General features: G+C 43.4%; 1 protein-coding gene across 1 annotated transcript in view; it reads left to right on the top strand.

The window, feature by feature from the left end:
- The first annotated feature begins 740 nt into the window (after positions 1 to 740).
- The window catches only part of LOC106576711 (PH and SEC7 domain-containing protein 1-like), a 47,612-nt gene continuing 28,309 nt past the window's right edge, over positions 741 to 20,043 (top strand). Inside the window, exons 1-7 of the mRNA XM_014154040.3 lie at positions 741 to 1,001; positions 4,655 to 4,712; positions 5,262 to 5,301; positions 12,052 to 14,605; positions 14,708 to 14,819; positions 17,416 to 17,962; positions 18,168 to 18,632. Of these exons, the coding sequence (XP_014009515.3) occupies positions 12,224 to 14,605; positions 14,708 to 14,819; positions 17,416 to 17,962; positions 18,168 to 18,632 (3,506 nt within the window). The 5' untranslated portion in view covers positions 741 to 1,001; positions 4,655 to 4,712; positions 5,262 to 5,301; positions 12,052 to 12,223. The remainder of the gene's footprint in view (positions 1,002 to 4,654; positions 4,713 to 5,261; positions 5,302 to 12,051; positions 14,606 to 14,707; positions 14,820 to 17,415; positions 17,963 to 18,167; positions 18,633 to 20,043) is intronic.

The raw sequence follows: 20,043 nt of genomic DNA on the forward strand, positions 1-20,043 counted from the left end.
TGAATAAATTGTAACTGAGAGAGACAGAGTTGTGTGTATGTGCGTGTCGTCCTGCAGCCAGCCCTACATAGGACGCCACGCATTCATACACGGCGTCCTACAAGATGTAGGGCTGACTACCCCCCTGCGTACCTTGGTATAGGGATTATACCCATGATCCCCACCACATTCTTTTGGCCTTCTTTAACAGATGTGTTATCTTCATTTGGTCCAGTCTCCCACAACAGGAAAATAATCCTGCAGTAATAGGAAATGTGAATTATTATGTGGATTATAATTAATGGACATTTTTCGTAAGGGAAAATAGTTTTTTAGAACTCTAGCAGCCTACATTTTGGCGTGCTTTTGGGAGAAAATGCCCCACTTAGGGAGAAGAAGAGTTTATGTTAAATCCAACCATTTCAGGATAATGATATTGGAACAATCCCTCTAGATTTCAACCATGACCCAGATGTTGGACAGTAATTTGCAAATAGCCTTTTTTTATTATTTTATATAAACTATTGGGAAACAGCAAGCTTATTGTAGCAAACAGTTGGAGCCAAGTTGGGTAAAGAGATAGCAGCCTAATGCCCACATTATTTCCTATAATAGTTGACATACTATGCTATTTTTTAAATAAGGTATTACAGCATTGGGTGCTATCTGGTCCGTCTGTTAGATTATACAGATTTCAAATCCGTTTGAAATGGATCGTAATCTCTCCTTCAAGGAAGCGTAAATAGCATGCGCCCTGAGAGAGAAGAGCTCTTGCACACTCGCATTAGGAGAAAGTGCGCGTGTGAGTGTTGCTCCTCGTCGGGAGCAAAGGTGGATCAGAGGAGCTGTCAGTTTCAGAACCATTTAGCAGTGAATGGAAAGTTCCTTTTCAACCAAGGTTAAACGTCAGCCTTATCAATGCGGAAACAGGCGATAAACGGCAGCGAACGTACACACGGCTACTCCGCGGGTCTGTCAGGATTCTGCAGCTTCTTATAACATTAGCATTTGTAATGGCAGGGGTAAGTGACTATCTTCCTTCATGAACCGTGACAAATTGCAGTGCGGCTTGTTGTTGTAGGCTAGCAATGTGACTCTTCCTTAATGAATGAATGAAACGATATCTCCAGGAATTGTTCCAGCTAGAGCCTATTGTCTTCTGTTTTAAGATAGCTTTTGTGTTGGGAGCATATCATTTCCATCTGCTTCAGTTCACCCAACAACATCACTTTACAGGTCTGTCGCAGAGCAGAGTGACCATCGGACAGGTACTAGATGTTTGGGACAGATTTGAATGTCCAGAACTCACCTGTAAACTATTTATATTACGGTATTCCCATTGCAGACCTATCTTGAAGTATGACATACCTTTCCAGTGATCAGGTATTTGTTGCGCAAGTTTTAGGCAATACAGATTTATGTTTGGTAATCAAACACCTGATCCCTACCCTAGTATTATTTCAATAAATGCATTCAACAACCATAGGGAATTACAAGACTGAACATAGCAATCTTCCTTAGTTTCAGATATGTCGACCAGAGATAGTCATTTACAATCATTCTTCCATGTCAAGCTGTTGCCTCTAGTAGTCTATGTTGCGACCTGGTATCATTGCTGGCCACAAACCACAAAAAAAATTGATTTGAATATCTCAGCCTATCTAATCGCTGTGACTGACAAGCATTTTGAAGTGCAGAGGCAGTTGGCCTATTCCCTTTCCTCCAGCCTATCAGATGACAGAGTTCCTATAAACAGCACTTCACTGACTGCAGTCCCTTCTCACTGGGCACATCACGTCATTTCAACGTGGATAATTGGGTCATATTTAGTTGATGTCGATCAATGAGATTACAACCTATTTTTACCCACTCAAAAAGACAGCCAAAAGTTAGTTGAATTTTCAATGTGTTATATCACTATGCTTTCAACCATCTTAAAGCACAACAAAGTTCAAATGGGAATACGATGTCAGATATTTTGTTTATTTATACAAAAGATGCATGTGTTATCACTGTGTTTCATGTAATAGCAGAACCAAATGACCTGGATTGCAGTTAAGATTAGATTAAAAGTACATGGTGCAAGTGATCAATGCCGTTAAAGATTCTGCACAGGTTATTACAGCAATTGCAGGTCTTGGAGATCTTCACAATGACCATGCTTTATATGATTACATAAGAAGAAATGTATAGTTACAGTAACCTCAATGTGGCAATGGATGTGTTACTCATTTTAAGGTTAAATGTTACAGTTGAAGTCGGAAGTTTACATGCACCTTAGCCAAATACATTTAAACTCAGTTTTTCACAATTCCTGACATTTAATCCTAGTAAAAATTCCCTGTCTTAGATCAGATCTCCACTTTATTTTAAGAATGTGAAATGTCAGAATAATAGTAGAGAGAATGATTTATTTCAGCTTTTATTTCTTTCATCACATTCCCAGTGGGTCAGAAGTTTACATACACTCAAATAGTATTTGGTAGCATTGCCTTTAAATAATTTACTTGGGTCAAACATTTTGGGTAGCCTTCCACAAGTTTCCCACAATAAGTTGGGTGAATTTTGGTCCATTCCTCCTGACAGAGCTGGTGTAACTGAGTCAGGGTTGTAGGCCTCCTTGCTCACACGCGCTTTTTCAGTTCTTCCCACAAATGATAGGTCAGGGCTTTGTGATGGCCACTCCAATACCTTGACTTTGTTGTCCTTAAGCCATTTTGCCACAACTTTGGAAGTGTGCTTGGGGTCATTGTCCATTTGGAAGACCCATTTGCAACCAAGCTTTAACTTCCTGACTGATGTCTTGAGATGTTGCTTCAATATATCCACATAATTTTATTTCCTCGTGATGCCATCTATTTTGTGAAGTGCACCAGTCCCTCCTGCAGCAAAGCACCCCCACAACATGATGCTGCCACCCCCGTGCTTCACGGTTGGGATGGTGTTCTTTGGCTTGCAAGCCTCCCCCTTTTCCTCCAAACATAACAATGGTCATTATGTCCAAACAGTTCTATTTTTGTTTCATCAGACCAGAGGACATTTCTCAAAAAAGTACAATCTTTGTCCCCATGTGCAGTTGCAAACCGTAGTCTTGCTTTTTATTGGCGGTTTTGGAGCAGTGGCTTCTTCCTTGTTGAGCGGCCTTTCAGGTTATGTCGATAAAGGACTCGTTTTACTGTGGATACAGATACTTTTGTACCTGTTTCCTCCAGCATCTTCACAAGGTCCTTTGCTGCTGTTCTGGGATTGATTTGCACTTTTCTCACCAAAGTACGTTAATCTCTAGGAGACAGAACGTGTCTCCTTCCTGAGCAGTATGACGGCTGAGTGGTCCCATGGTGTTTATACTTGCGTATTATTGTTTGTACAGATGAACGTGGTACCTTCAGGCGTTTGGAAATTGCTCCCAAGGATGAACCAGACTTGTGGAAGTCTACCATTTTTTTTCCTGAGGTCTTGGCTGATTTCTTTTGATTTTCCCATGATGTCAAGCAAAGAGGCACAGGTACACCTCCAATTGACTCAGAAGCTTCTAAAGCCATGACATAACTTTCTGGATTTTTCCAAGCTGTTTAAAGGTACAGTCAACTTAGTGTATGTAAACTTCTGACCCACTGGAATTGTGATACAGTGAATTAAAAGTGAAATAATCTGTCTGTAAACAATTGTTGGAAAAAGGACTTGTGTCATGCACAAAGTAGATGTCCGAAACCGGCTTGCCAAAACTATAGTTTGTTAACAAGAAATTTGTGGAGTGGTTGAAAAACGAGTTTTAATGTCTCCAACATAAGTGTATGTAAAACTTCCGACTTCAACTGGACATACCTTTCTAAAATAGCCTTAGGCTATTTATTGTGAAAAAAAGTCATATTGGTTTTGTTTGTCAACATTTGAAAGAGATGTATCTTCTGCTTGAATAGTTCCATCTGTGCCACTGACTTAGTCTGGCTTTACTTCCAGTTTGTCTACAAATTCTTAATTGATATGTTGGATTCACTTCTCAACCAAAAATCGAAGTTTGATTTGACTTAGTCCTAATCTATCTTTAAATGCACTTTAAATCAAGTTTGATTTGATTTTAGTCCTACACAATTCAATATCACTAAAGATAATTACAAAATCAACCAGAGCTTGAAACCCTAGGCCTATTGTATTGTCTATTTTTAGTTGATTTCAGATTTGAATTTAAACAATAGCTGTTGATGACTTTGCAAATCCTATAAAGGCCTAAATAGCAGCATTGAGGATATATCGGTGATAAAGTATGGTCACATTTTATTTGCTATGTTAAACCCACCATATGGAATTACTTAGATGGCAACAGGGAATTTATTTAGTGTTGAGAGATCTGCACTTACAAAATCATTCTCACGATAGCACATTGGTAATAGTCAGAGACTGATATAATTGCTAAGCATGGCAGGGCTTGGTTAAAACCCTGGATCAGAGAAAGGTTAGCAGTAGTAGCTAGACCAATTCTCCAGTATTAGGTGCTGCCCAGCCTATAGCTCTTTTTTAAATTATTTATAATGTTGAAGATCTGATGTTGTTTTTAAGGTACAAATTCCACATATTTTATACAAGTGTTGAAATTTGTTTACCAGGATGACGACACATTTGCCCTTCAAAACAACAGCTGATTACTTTTTTCAAATCCAATGTATTTTCTACATAGATTCCACATCACACTACGATGACGTTGAAACAACATTGATTCAACCAGTTTGTGCCCGGTGGGTTGTCCCAGGTGCTACTCTGTCAGTAAGGCTGTTGCATGATACTTCTGGGTCTCTCTCTCTCTCACACACACACACACACACACACACACACACACACACACACACACACACACACACACACACACACACACACACTCTGTCCTTCCTACATCTTACCTCATCAATTCTACTTTCTTTCTGCTCTGACGCTGTATCAATCGAGTCCACCTCTCCGCCCGCCCCCCACTGTGTGGGCATAATGATTCATGCAGATGCTGCATGGCTGATATGCATAGTGGGCATGCCTGACAGACAGACACAGGAGCCCATGACACAGCTTTAATACTGAGGCCGTGATATTTTAGCAGTCCTTATTGGTCCATGACCTACCCGCTTTCTTTACCCTGCTATTGCTTCATTATAGTGTGTGTTGTAGGAACCACATTTCTGCTGAAATCCAAGAACAACTGGATGATATTTGTTGGAGCAATCAAAGTTGTATTGTCACCTAAAGATGACGGACTGAATGTATTCTAAACGTGTCCCCTCTTCCCATGTCCCCAGGCTCCCCACTGCAGCCAGAGAATAGATTGCTCCAACAGAGGTAATGCATTGCGCCATTCTCCAGCCCAGATTGATCGGACTGTGTAAGGCACTTGGTTAAGCATATGAGACATCGATGTGTCTGCCAGTGCATAAAGTGGGATTTCAGGGCCACAAAACTTTCTGATGTCCTATAGCTGGATTGAACACAATGCGGGGGCATTCCCTAAGTGCTGATTTCTTTCAGAATCTGAGCTATGATGATAGGGCTTGTAAACTGTCCCCAGGTAAACCCACAGCTGACTCTGCATGGTCAGTGGACGTGACTGTAATTAAGAGTAGGGCGTTCAACTATTGGCTGCGGGTGATTACAATCTTGGTGAATAAGGGGCAGATTTTTTTCTCCATACTGTACATTGAAGTTATCTGCTTATATGCTCAGCTGCTGTTGGGTAAAAATATGAAGATATGGCTACGTAAAATTTGACTTTATGGTCAGTCTCGTGACATGAAATTGAATCTCTCAAGTGAATTAGTCTCAGCTGTTTATAGGCTCTATTGTTGCTCCCTTGTTTTGAAATCTGACATTGTGTTTGGGTCTGAGGAGACTCTGAAACCCCCTTAGCGTACGCCCGTTGAAGTCAAACCATTCACACATTAACTTCAGCGAAGCCACAAGACCATTTACAGCAACGGCTTATTAAGACCCTGTATATAGCTTACTTACTTTCTCATGTTCTTCCTATTTCAATTTCTTTTGTGTTTTTGTTCTACCTTATTTTTATTACTACATTGATTACTGCATTATTGGGTTTAGAGCTGGCAAGAAAGGCATTTGACTGTACTTGTGCGCGTGACATTAACTTGAAACTTAAAGATCACCATTTGTAAAGCTTGTTTTCCGAGTGTGTTGTCGGGGTAAGCTCTCTGTCTGGAAAGACAAATCCCGGAGAGGAAAAGCAGACACAGACCTTTCCCCTCATTCTTGTCTGGACGGATCGGACACCAGCCAGGGGGAGATTGGCTGGGGAAGCTGTGGAAATTCACTCCTAACTGTAGCCAAACCACAGAAAATAGAGTGGGGTGGGGGGCACAATACAGTGGGGTGCCATTTGTTAAGCTGTCACTTCCATGAGGCAGGGAGTAAATAACTTACATGGTCTCTGCTCTGCTATTTATCTGTCATGAAACTTGATTGACAGAATGTATTACGTACAATTTCCAAGTCCAGAACCTCCTAGTGAGGTACAGTAGACATGCTACAGCTAGCCTGTAAGTGTTGATACCTAGAGAGAGTACTAGTAGGGTTATCAGCGGGATAGAGAAACTGACTGTCCAAGCGTGAGAGTGTGTAGGTGACGCCTCGAATTTGTTTATTCTTGTTTTTCCTCAGAGGTTCACAACTGTTAGCCCCTACGACTCAAATTAGCCAAATTAGTTTCTGTCCTCTGAATAAGAGGAGGGCCCCAGTCCCCTCTGACCTTGTTACTGCCCCAGCAACTATAAGCTGCATGGTCCTTCACCATCTGTTAGTGCTAAACAGACTACTTTACACCACTAGCCATTGGGCCGTTAAGATGGCACTGGATCAAGGGATCTGATTGGTCGAGCACTCTTCCTGGAGGGCGGGACAAAGCACCATGAGTGGCAGGAGATGGAAGATGAAGCTCTATTGGACTTAGGCAGGTCTGGAGGGGGGAGGAGGAGGGAGGCGTAAATCCAGTATCGATGAGCTGGCAAAGCGGACAGCCACTGAGTCTAGAGGTGGCAAAGAGGAGAAAGGGAGATGAGGTGGAGGGAGGGAGGAGGCAGACCCAGACTGTGCTGCTGCCATTCGGGGGATAGCAGATGCTGTGTGTGTGTGTGTGTCTGTAGGATGAACAGAAATGGGGGGGGGACCTATTAGTCTGAGTACAGAAGAAGTAGGCCTGAGTACCCTGCTCATCAGGGTGTAAGTGTATTAGAGGGGTGGGGTGGGGGGGTACATGTTGATCCTCAAGTGTTATGAGGTTGTAATCTACTCTGTGTGCTTTGTTCAACATGTGGCCGTGAGATATAAATGTCTATTGGACTCCTGGTTTTAGAAATACTTTGAGATATAAATGTCTATTGGACTCCTGGTTTTAGAAATACTTTGATATGTTAACGGTTTTCTAATTGACTAGAATTGACAAATGTATTTTTAAATTGTATACTTTGTTTCTAGTCTGTGAAAAACACAGACATCATTTTTTTTAGGTGTTCCTTTTTTAGGAGTGAGTGATTTAAAAAAAATAATAATAATCTTCTTTCTGGTCATCAGGGGAGATTGATATGTGTGATAATTGGGATTTGAATTGGATGAAAGGAAATGGATCGGACATTTTTAAAAGCGCTGAAATGAAAATGTTAGTACCGTCTCCTGGCTGTAATAATGTCCAGCAGTCTGGTTGTTGTCCTCTGGATTTATTCCACTTCATACAGGCCCAACTAACTTAACTATGTCTGACTCCTGCCAGACGTATCCAATAACGTAAGCACGAGCCCTGGCCCCTGTCTCAAGTGCGGTGAGTTAACCTCGTTGTGTAATTTGATGAATTAACCACACTACAGATTTCGTAGTGGACGTAGCATACATTTTTACATGCATAGGAACAACAAAACATCTTGGGCCAGCCAGACAGAAGTTATTTGGACTTAACTTTTTCAGGTTGGTGGGAATATGACCTAGTGGTTCTATTAAACAAATACGTGTCTGTTTCAGGTCATTGTCAGTTACCTTGTCATTCACAGATGGTGTTAACTTGCAATTTTGTCCTGTGACTAGACTCTTCATCGCCTCTCCATGTGTTCAGTAGTTCACACAAAACCTTACTCACCTTGATTGACCAGTGTGTAGGGATAGCTGTGGTGACCAAGTATTGTGTTCTCAAACAGTTGTACATGGCTCAAAGTGAAACTGCAAAGCGAGGCTCAGGAACCTCAATGGCACAAAATATGAGGATAATTGGTGCTGGGTTTTATGATTAGCAAGACAGTCAAATTACTGCAATCAATTCAACAGGTTCACAATCACCAAATGCATTTATCACAGACACCTCAGAATACCTCTGATTGAGCATGTGTTTGTGTCAATGTGCATCTCTCTGTGTACAAAGAAAATGTGTACACTTGCAGCTAACTTCCTGCAATTTTACACATTTAGCCATGGGGCAAAATAAACATGTGCAGTTTTATAGCTAATCTGATGTTATTCTACACATTTTACCACGAGGCTGAGAAAATGTTTCTGTTTTAAAGACAATTTCCTATAATTCTACACATTTTGCATGGGTCAGAGAGGAAAATGCAGTTTTATAGCTCATCTCATGCTATTCTACACATTCTGCCATGAGGCTGAGAGAAAATGTTGCATTTCTAAAGCTAATTCAAGCTATAATATAGGTGTGTTGACTGTGATAAAGGCACAGAAAACAATGTTGTATTGTCACACACCAGATAGGTGCAGTGAAATGTGTTTTACACCGTCAGCCATAGTAGTATGAGATGTCTTGTTTGCTAAATGAACAAATGAAATGGGCAGTGGCATGGTTCATATAGCCATAGAAGCACAGTGACATGCCTCAATGCAGTCATATTTGTGGCTTATTGGGGGTGTTGCTTTGTTAGTTATTTTTGACAACCCATCCTGTGACAGTGAATGTCATTACGGTTAGTCTGTTCTGTAATATTTAATCAAATCTGACTAACACAGTGCATTGCTTGCTATTAATTATATCTTATGGTGTTTGCATGTTTAAGTAAAAATTCAAATAATGTCCCATTTGGAGTGAAGAGCAGCAAAATAAATATATTGCTCAACCTGATTGGGTGGGCCTGGTTCCCCAGTGGGTGGGCCTGTGCCTACGCCCCTGGTGTAAGTGTGCAGCTGTGGGTGTGTGAGGCATGTGTGAGACAGACTGCCTCCCCCCCCCCCCACCCCCTCCCCCCCCGTGCCGTGTTTGGCACTCTCCCAGGAAAGTCATGGCACAACCCTGTTTTTTCCCTGGGATCTCAGATAGTTATCACCCCCTGTGTCCAGCTGGGTGTGTGTGTGTGTGCGCGCATGCATGTGTGTTTAGGGTCTGAGATGATTGGATCATTGGCGCTAATTCCCAAAGGCCATTTCAAGGCCTACATAAAGATGGGAGATACACTTTTAGTTCTTGCTGAAATGGGAGACGATTGTTTGTTAATTTCCAGACAAAAAAGCATGATGATCTTTTCAAACTAAATGAGACATATTCATTACTTTGCCTTAGTTAACTTTGTCTGGCCTTGGTAACTACTGTCTTACTGGTATAGTGTCAATGAAGCAAAGGAGGAGAGAGACTTTTAAGGAACAGCAGTGGGAGAGGTAAAGGGATATTTCTCTCTACCTGCTACACTGATCACTGGTGTCTGAGTGTCTGTACATGGGGTGTGAGGATCAGACTGACAACTAGGGCCAGGACGATACCAATATTACGATGCATAGTATCGTGGCAAGGAAGCAAAACACGAAGCGGATTTAACTTCTTTAGGAAAACAGACTTAATGTTGGAAACAAACATCATTATGTTGTCATCCAGAGTCACATTTATTTATTTTCCAAACAATTGCACACTATTTTACATACAGCAGGTTTTTATAGGAACTAATATTAGAGCAGTGTGCTAGCATTGGTAATGGTTGAGGTCTTCCTGCTCCTCATGATTTGTAGGGTAATGACTGTCCTGCCGTGACTAAGGTAGAGACAACAAGTTCCTCAGAAGGTGGGCCCATGACCTCTGATATAGTGCAAAAAGGAAAAATATTGAGAGGTTGACCCTGTTAGAGTCACTTTAGAATTTCACCAGATATTATATCAATTTCGATACCAGAGAGACGCAACAAATTCTGATATCTGTGTACTCAAACAAACTGAGGGAATATTACACTTGCTATTCTAGATTGAGGATGTGGTGAGTGTGAACTTGACAGACTACAGATTTGGATTGATAACAAAACACTTGGAATGTGGGATGTTTTGGGTAAAAAGTAACTTGTCTGCCTGCTGTTCTCTCTTGTTTTGCTTCATTCTGAGATGTCATGTTCAAGGATCCTTCACCTGTGAAAATAGAGCTCTGTTGGATTAATCAAAGCTAACAGGCCTTTGGCCAACAAGCAGTCAGACACGTTAGTGGAGTCTACCACAGATACAACCATCCAAGCAAGACCTGTACTGTATCATAACCAACTGTTTACCGTCATCACTTATGATACCATTACTATTTCTGGCTATATCCATACCCACATAAAAAAATACTACAGTTTACTATAGTACTTACTATTGAATTCTGTAGTAAACTGTAGTATGCTGTAGAATAATATACTACACACTGTAGTATACCTTCATGTTGACCTTCAAGCTGACTTGTCTAGTTAATAAATGTTTTTTTTTAAATACCTCAATCATGTGTAGTACTTACTATAGAATGTTATAGTCTACTGTAAAATACTACAAAAACAAAGTAAATACTACAGTAATGTTAGCAAAAACACTACAGTAATTACTATAGTGTTTAATTAACATATACTCTACCCTGCCCTTTCCTGTCCCCAAATCCCAGTTTGTGCCAGCCATAAGTCAGAAACCTACATGGCAAGTATAGACCATATATTTGGTATTTTATTAAGATCCCCATTAGCTGTTGCGAAAGCAGCAGCTACTCTTCCTGGGGTCCACACAACATGACATAATACAGAACGTTAATAGGGAAGGACAGAAATACATAAATTTAAGAAAGGCCTACATCTGAATACATACACACCAACTATCTAGGTCAAATAGGGGAGAGGCTTTGTGAGGTGTTGCTTTATCTGGGTTTTTTTTAAACCATGTTTGCTGTTCATTTGAGCAATATGAGATGGAAGGGAGTTCCATGCAATAATGGCTCTATGTAATACTGTACGCTTTCTTGAATTTGTTCTGGATTTGGGGACTGTGAAAAGACCCCTGGTGGCATGTCTGGTGGGCTAAGTGTGTGTCAGAGCTGTGTGTAAGTTGACTGCAAACAATTTGGAATTTTCAACACGCTATTGTTTCTTATAAAAATAAGTGATGCAGTCAGTCTCCGCTCAACTCTTAGCCAAGAGAGACTGGCATGCATAGTATTTATATCAGCCCTCTGATTACAATGAAGAGCAAGACGTGCCGCTCTGTTCTGGGCCAGCTGCAGCTTAACTAGGCCTTTCCTTGCACCACTTGACCACACGACTGAACAATAATCAAGACAAAACTAGAGCCTGCAGAACTTGTTTTTTGGAGTATGGGTGGTATATTGTGTTCCCGACAAGTTATTTCCAAAAAAGAGCAGAAGCTCTGAACTGTTGATTCAGTCCTACCTACCTACAGGTTATGGAAAATTTCCTCTGAGTATTTTTGTCCAGTAGATTTCTTTAATACTACAATACAGTCCCATAGTATACTATAGTATTTGGTTTTGTGAGTAGGCCTAAATGTATGTATAGGTTTTACATTTCAGATGCACAAGTTCACAACCTTGAACCTCGTTCAGAATGACTGGGAGTAAAGCTGTTATCGATATCTGTTTCGCTTACAGTCACCCGCCCAGGGGGTCAGGGGAACGCATCCCTAGACTATGGTGTCATGGCGTGACTGGTAGACAATAGCATGACAGCATCACCTCAGGTTACAAAGATGGATTCTGAATTCAGTAACAGTCTTTGATATCATTTCGTGTAAGTTTGTTTTATTGTCTCTTTAAAATAACATATTCCTAATATGATGTTCTCTCTTTCTCTTTGACAGACTGAAAAGATGAGCAGAGCAGCATGGCGAAGAGACCTGACAATCATCCTCCAGCTTACTGACCCTCACCAAATGGACCCATTTTTTTGTTTAATTTTGGGTTAGAAAGGAAGCTTAGGAGACGAACAACAAGAAAGAGACAGAAGCCTTCACTGAGGCCAGTGTGGGGACCATGTCTCAGTCTGGCAAGATCCTGCACTTGTATGTGGAGGTGAGGTCTGTCCCGGAGGAGGAAGGGAAGGACTTGGGGGGTGGTGCGGAAGGGATTCACCCACTAGTGCTGCAAGAGCCGGACATCCTACCTCAGTCCCAGCGCACCCCCAGCCACTCCACCTGTACCTGCACCTCCACCCCCAGCCCAGCCTCCATGTCCCCAGGAGTGGTGCATAATGTTGGGGGCAGCAGTCCCAGCCTCACCCCCTCCAAGTCCTCCTCTAGACACTCTGTCAGTTTCCAGCTGGATCTACCGGACAACTCAGGACCGCCCATCCACCACAGGCAGAGTCTGCCTTACGAGGGGACTGGTCAACTGCTCTCCACTCTCCAGCCTGCACCCAATGGGCCGCAGCATGGAACTCTGGTGCGTCCCCGCTCCTCAGACATTGAGCACTACCACGGGAGGGTGCCCCTATCCCCTGCCTCCTCTGGGATAATAACTGCCCCCTCCACTCCAACCAGTGGGTGCAGGTTCTATGATAGCTCTGGTGTGGGGGATGAGGGCATGCGCTCTGTGGTCAGCTTTAGCTACATAGAGAAAGCCAGCATTAAGTCTGTGGACAGCCCCTGCAGTGCTTTGTGCCAAAGTATACCTGAGAACCCCTTGAGTAGAGGAATGGAGGAGAGGTATCTGCCTGCCCACTTCAGGAAGAGGCTTAGTGACCCTGTGTGGTCGGACAGCTGGCAGCCCTCCGGTAGCTCCAGCCCCAAACTGTCCCCCAAGGACTCCCCCTGTCTCCGCAGGGCCACTCTGGACACTGTAGCCAGAGAAGCCACCTACAGGGCCATAGAGGAATTTGGCTCCCCGGAACTGAGGCGCAGACTGGCAGCCTACAGCCCAGACCAGAGCCCCAGCTTTCCCCGGCACTACCAGCAGCAGCTCCGCTGCAAGTCCTGGGTTGGGTCCCCAGTCCTGCCTCAGGGTACCAAAACACTGCCCGTCAATCCACACCTCATAGACGCAGACAGGAACCGCAGTTTAAATGGCCTCACCAGAAGCCCAGCTTCTGACCAGCTCTTCGTTCAAGCCAGGCAGTCCTACTACAAACACACCAAGTCCCCCTCCAGTGTTCGCCACCACTATGGTGTCCATAACCACAGGCCAGGCCTGGGGGATGAGAGCCCCAGCTTGTCCTCCAAGTTCCGCCCGCCTTTACCTACAGGGAGACCCACTGCAATCCAGCATGACATACCAGCAAGCATGTCTACCAGCACCTCAGCCTCTTGCAACCAGAGGACTAGCAGCCAAACCAGCAGCCACACTCCTAGCGATAGCCACTGCTTACCCAACAAGGTCAACTCCAAACCGTCAGATCAGTCAAATGGAAGCAAGCTGGCAGAGGGATTGAACCAGACCAGTGGCAGGAGAAGTATCTCCCAGGCCTCTAGCCCTGACATGGCCCGTAAGCTGGCAGAGGAGGTTACCAAGCTTCCCACCATCCTCATGGACAGGAGGACTCCCTCCCCCACCCCGTTCCAGGCTGACTCGGCCAGGTCAGAGAGCCCCAGGCCTGGCTACCACTCTAGGAAGTCTCAACCCTATACCACCCTCCAGGGCACGGATTCTCCAGCCCAGCCCCACCCTGAAGCTAACAGTAACACCCACCTCCAGGACCACAGGTGGACAGACAAGGAGTCTCCTAGTGTTGGATGCCACTCCAGAGAGTCCAGACCAGGCCAAGGCTCAGGGCAAGCCTCCCCTCTCCTACAGCAGAAGGGCATCTCCTCCTCTACAATGCCAGCTACGTTGCACCCAGTGGTGGCGTCCCACACTCCTATCATAGACCCTCGGCTGCAGAGAGCTGAGCTGGTGGCGAAAGATGGCCCCACTCTGCACCGCCACCAACCCCCACAGTACATGGGAGACCGGGGCTCCCCTGGCCTGTATAGGAGACAGTATGACACCCTCTTTGACAGGGGGGGTTCGAGGGACAGCCCGGAGAGCAGCAGGCGCCTGGTTATAGGCCATGAAATGGAGCCACCAGACAGCTGGACCTCCAGGATGCAGCAGTGGAGGGAGAACGTGTCCGTCACGGACCAAGACGAGTCCAATAGGGAGGATCAGAATGCTGATGGTGATGGATTGTGTGTGGTGACCAAGGAAGAGCTGATGCAACAGGGGAGGGATGAAACAGCTGTGTTGGGGGATAAACATGGGGTAAACAGGGGGGAGACCCAGGATCATAGCGGATTGCTGGGGTCTTCCCAAAGCTCCAGTGGAGTGACAGGCAGTCTGGAGGAAAACAGTCAGCCAGAGAGGGACTGTCTCTCTGCAGAGACAGCCAGCCAGTCTAGCCAGAAGAGCAATGACACTGAAGACACTGCCTCTGGGATGCAGGTGGGTGAGCGAGAGATTGTGTGTGTAAGAAAGACTGTTTACAAGTGTACATTATACTTTATCACCTACTCAATCATTCTCACTGTCTTTCATCTGTTGTAGTCGGACAGCCGCTCCTCTGTGCTGGGCTCGTCCTTGCACTCCCAGAGGATTGCCCATGCCAAATGGGAGTTCCTGTTCGGACAGCCCACAGAGGACTGCCACGATTCTAAAGGTGGGCGGTCCTGTCCTGAAAGAGCTCTAATCACTGTCTTACTCCTCCTCTAGTTTAGACTTCCTAGTTCGTCAGCCCCTTCTCGTGAACAAGCAGCTAGCTTCACAATATTCCTGTAATCCAATTAGCTTTGGCTAGATTTGGCTATAGAGCCATCATGGCCTGGCATTAGCGCTGTCCTTTTTAAACTCTGACTGGCTCGCTTCCTTCTCTTGCAACACAAACTCTTTCTTTGTTTACCCAAAAGGTTACAGCACTTTATTGATAGTTTAGAGCAGGGGTAGGCAAAGAGATTTAGCCAGGGGCTGTTTTGGTCAGGGGGCTGGAACATAATTATAATAATTTTTACTCTGCAAATTGACCACAACTTAGACCAAAAAGAGATTGTATTTAAAAATACGATCATTTCATACCTGGATTATATTGAGACACGGTCACATATTTATTTTGTTTGTGGTAATACTTGGGAACTGATTTCCTAAATTAAACTTGACTGAAAATGATAATCATTAAAACATTTAAATTTTTTACTAAAGACTTTGGGGGGCCACAAATGATCACTCGCTGGACGGTTTTAGCCCCTCAGGCGGCCTGTTGCCGACCCCTGGTTCAGAGTCTACACGTCTCCTCATCACACGTCTTTCATTTAATGTGTACTTTCCTGTTAATTAAATTTAGACCTTAGAGAAGCTATCCCCTTGTGTTTGATTTACATTTTCTTCATCCCTTCTCTTCATCTCTATCGCTCATCTTCTACCATTCACTATTGAATTACAGTACTCATCACAGACAGTATGTTATAGGCCCCAAAACGGTGAATGTCTTCACAATCTATACATTTATAGAACAGGTCATTTTATTACATTTCCATGGTCTTTAGAACAGATAATTTTACTTAGTGCGACAAAAATATTGAGGGCTCTATTTTAACAAATCTAACGTAATGGTAAATCTTAGCGCTGGTGGTAGCATTATAGTTTTGGGGGTGTCAGAAATATTTTTGCTATTTTCACAACCGGAATTATGGGCGCAGTAACTGGCGATGGCGCGAAAGGGCTTTGTTTTGATGAATAAACAAGTTCTGGGTGTGTCGAGGCTTGGTCCTTCATTAGCCAATCAGAATGTGCTCCATAGCTAAATATGTGATTGCTTCAAGTTGTATAATTTTTGTCTCTTATGTATTGTCATCAATTCGAATGTTACTCCGTTATAGCCTAGTTCATTAAATAGCATGCACCATATTTGCTAAATATGTTGAACATGTTTGCAATCCACATTGTTCTTAATTCATTGCTTCAATATGGAAATACATTGCTAAACATAGGCTATAGCATTAATACTAAAATAGGGGCTAGGCCTACTGTAAAACGCAGTATAGACATGCCAAGCGTAGTCAATAATCAAGATTGAATTCACTAGGCTATTGATAAGGCCTAAAAATACAGTGTATAATAAAAATGAAGCAACAATTTTGTTTTAAATAGGCAATGTCTAAATACAGTTACAGGCACCATCATTTCTCCCCGTCGGCGTATAATACAGAGAAGGCAACTTAGACTATGTAGAGTTTTACACACATCCAAACCTTTCACAGGAGCTGGATAAAGGTCCAATATAAAGAGAAAGGGGGAATGTCCACTCACCGTTATACAGCTCGCAAATGTCATGTTTTACAAACATCATGGAACCATCTGATAGTTCATATTTGCACTTCTCCAGAAATAGCAGACGAAATCACATTACTTTCGAGCCATGTACATTCTCACCATAAACCCATAGATGGTGAATCTTTTGAATAAGTTTTTTTTATTTTTAGCAAATGAAACAAACTTTTTTTTTTTTTAAACAAACAACATTTTACTTGAAAAAGTGAAATGCAGGCATGTGAATAATGAAAAAGGGGCAAAAACCTCATATTTCAAAGCACTCTCAGTAGACCATTTAAAATGTCTTTGTTCATGGGCTACTTTTGGCTAATGGCCAGGATAAAAAGATGCACCGACGCGATACTGCTAAACCAGCCTTGATTAAGGGGAGGGTAGGCTATGCTTGGTTTTTAATCAAAATGGGGGGGAACATACGGTTTCGAAATACGAGATTCACTGGCACAAAAGGCATATCTCTCCTTCCATGGGTACTGTGCGTCAAGGCTGGATAGGCTGCTCTTCCCCTCTCCAAATCCAAGTCATTATCAGCTGCGTTACCGCTAAGACCTGCTTTTTGTGGGTCTTAAAACTTCGCATGAAATTGTCACTTTTACACTGCAAATATTGCCACCCCTCCCGCTGACCTCAGCGCAAGTGAGCTGATGTTAAACAGGTAAATTGATGAACCTGGCGTTATGGCTGGAAAATGCCATTGCGACAGTTTTTCCATGACAAAATTGCAAACTAACATTCATAGAGTAGTCAGTCCTCTCAATACACTGTACCATCGTAATGGAATACAATCTATACATTTACTTCTGGTTTTTAGAACAATACATTTTTGATTATTTGTGCATGGTTTTTAGAACATGCCGTTTGACTAAGTGCAAGATATCTTGGTAAACAATATTCATACTCACTTTTACATCCTGTCTTTTTCGATATCCTAGACTCTACAGCCCCCCCTAGGGGCACCTCCAGCGAGTCTCCCAAGCCTACCCCTCCCTCCTCCCTGCCCCTGAAGCCCACAAATCACTGGAGGGGGCTGGATGATGAGGGACAGAGTTTATCCTATCACAACGTCCAGCAGGTGGAGGTGGAGCTGGTGACTCCGCCCCCAGTCGCTGTGGTTGGCATCTCACCCAAAACGGGCATCATCCGGAAAACCATCAAGTACTCTGAGACGGACTTAGATGCGGTGCCCCTGAAATGCTATAGGGAAACAGACCTGGATGAGGTAATGTTAGCTGAGGCTGAGGCCCAGGCAGAGAGAGAGAGAGAACAGGAGGAAGTGGAAGTGGACTCTGCCTTTGGGAGTAATCGCAGCGTGCTGGGCACCTCGGCCTCCAGCGCCAGTACCATAGTCCACACTGACGGAGAGGTGGAGGAGCTGGAGGAGGAGCTGGTGAGCTGGGCCAGTGTGAGGATGCAGGGGGATAAGAAGAGACAACATGCCACCCATGAGGATAATCAGATGTACGGTCTGCTGATGAAGGGGTGAGACATTCACTGTTCAAACACACCATACCTTGAAAGCAAATATAGAGATGAGTTTAACACCTCATACCTACAGTACCTGTACCTACCTCAAATCTAAACTAAAATGTCTTAATTGAAACAATGTACAGATCTGTTAAACTTGTAGAAAAAAAATGTCAAGGAGTATCCCATGTTAAGATGTACATGTTTTTTTCCCCTGTAGTCGTCCCTTGGACCACATATCGGATTCCCATTCAGCACTCAAGTCCCCCATCTCATTGACCAGCCCTCGCAGGACCTCTGCGGATGGCCTGGACTCCTTCAGCCACCACTTTGAGAGCATTGTGGAGTCTCACCGGGCTAAGGGCACCTCCTACAGCAGCCTGGACAGCGTTGACCTCTTGACCTCCAGCGGCCCGCCCGTTTTCACCTTTGACCTTCCCACCCTCACCCCTGAGATCCAGAGCCAGATATCTGAGAGTGTGCGTCACATCACGGAGCTGAGTTTTGCCCCCCTGGCCCATCCAGAGCCTCCCAGGGTGTCTGTCCCTGTCCGGTCTGAGAACACCCTGGCCCCCACAGGAGACGGGCTCAGCAGCTACTCTGAGGATTCTACTTCAGGAGGGAGGTCCTGGTTGGAGAAAGACTCAATGAAAACTAAGTCTAACTTAGACTTTCCTCTCATTAGGTGAGTGACAGAGAAACAGTCCAACTGAAAGCATGGACATCAAGGTATACTTAATTTAGACCGTTTTGTATCAGCAACTTTGCTGTGTCCGTGCAGGAGAAAGTGGTAACATGCACGCGCAAAGTCACAATCCCTTCACCAACCTCTACAAGATTGTTTAGCTGTGATATCTCTTGAGTGCATTTGTGTGGTTGGTGGTGGCAACACCTACAGTGAGCTCCATTTTTGTTGTTGTTTTGGCTCTGAACTCCAGGCCTTTGGATTTGAAGTGATACAATGACTGACAGCATTAATTTGAGGGTATTTTCATCCATATCAGCTGAACCGTTTAGAAATTATAGCACTTTTTGTACATAGTCCCCCCCGTCAAGTATATTGTACAAATTCACTTATGTGTAGTAAGAAGTTTAGTATTTGGTTCCATATTCATAACACGCAATGACTACGTCAGGCTTGTGACTCTACAAATGTTTTGGATGCTGGTTGTTTTGGTTGTTTGAGATTATTTTGTGCCCAATAGAAATGAATGGCAAGTAATGTATTCTGTCAATTTTGAGTAACTTTTATTGTAAATAAGTATAGAATATATTTCTAAACACTTCTAAATTAATGTGGATGCTACCATGATTATGGATAATCCTGTTATTGTAATGGTGAGAGTTTAGCATGTCTTGGGGGTATGATATTTACCATTCATTTCTATTGGGCACAAAATAATCTGAAACACAACCAAAACAGACAGCAAAATGCATCCAGCAAATTTGTAGAGTCAAAAGCTTGATTTTTCTAAATGGTTCACCCGATCTGGATGAAAATACCCTCAAATTAAAGCTGACAGTCTGCACTTTAACCTCAGTCATTTCAAATCCAAAGTGCTGGAGTACAGAGCCAAAACAACATCAAAATTGGCACTGTCCCAATATTTTTGGAGCTCACTGTATTTTGCTATATGAAGATCCTATTATAAGATCCTATTATGCTGTTTCATAATGGTAAACCGCTTAATGCTGCTTCGGTTATACATCTCTTTACTGCTCCTAGATGACCTACAAAAGGACTGTCACTAAAATCTCATGCCATGTGTTGTCCCTTGAATGGTTGTTCCCAATTATTTTGATTGCATTCGGAGTTTAGAGCCTATAATCTAAGCATGTGTGACATATGTTTGGTCTGGCATTTCCAATATTGACAGATAGTGTCTGTTTTGTATATAGCTGTTTTGATCAGCATCTGGCTGACCTGACCAAATGAGCCATGTAGAGATGCTCCAGACTCGCCAAAGCTCAGAAGGCCTGATGCTAGAGCACAAATAAGACTAAATTGCCTCCTTCCCACAGTCTTAACTGTGCCATGCATTTCACCATCACATTCACCTCAGGGGGGGTCTGAGCTGAGGTACTCTGAGCGGGTC

This window comes from Salmo salar, chromosome 18 (assembly GCF_965601325.2).
Source record: "Salmo salar chromosome 18, fSalSal1, whole genome shotgun sequence".
Taxonomy (NCBI): domain Eukaryota; kingdom Metazoa; phylum Chordata; class Actinopteri; order Salmoniformes; family Salmonidae; genus Salmo; species Salmo salar.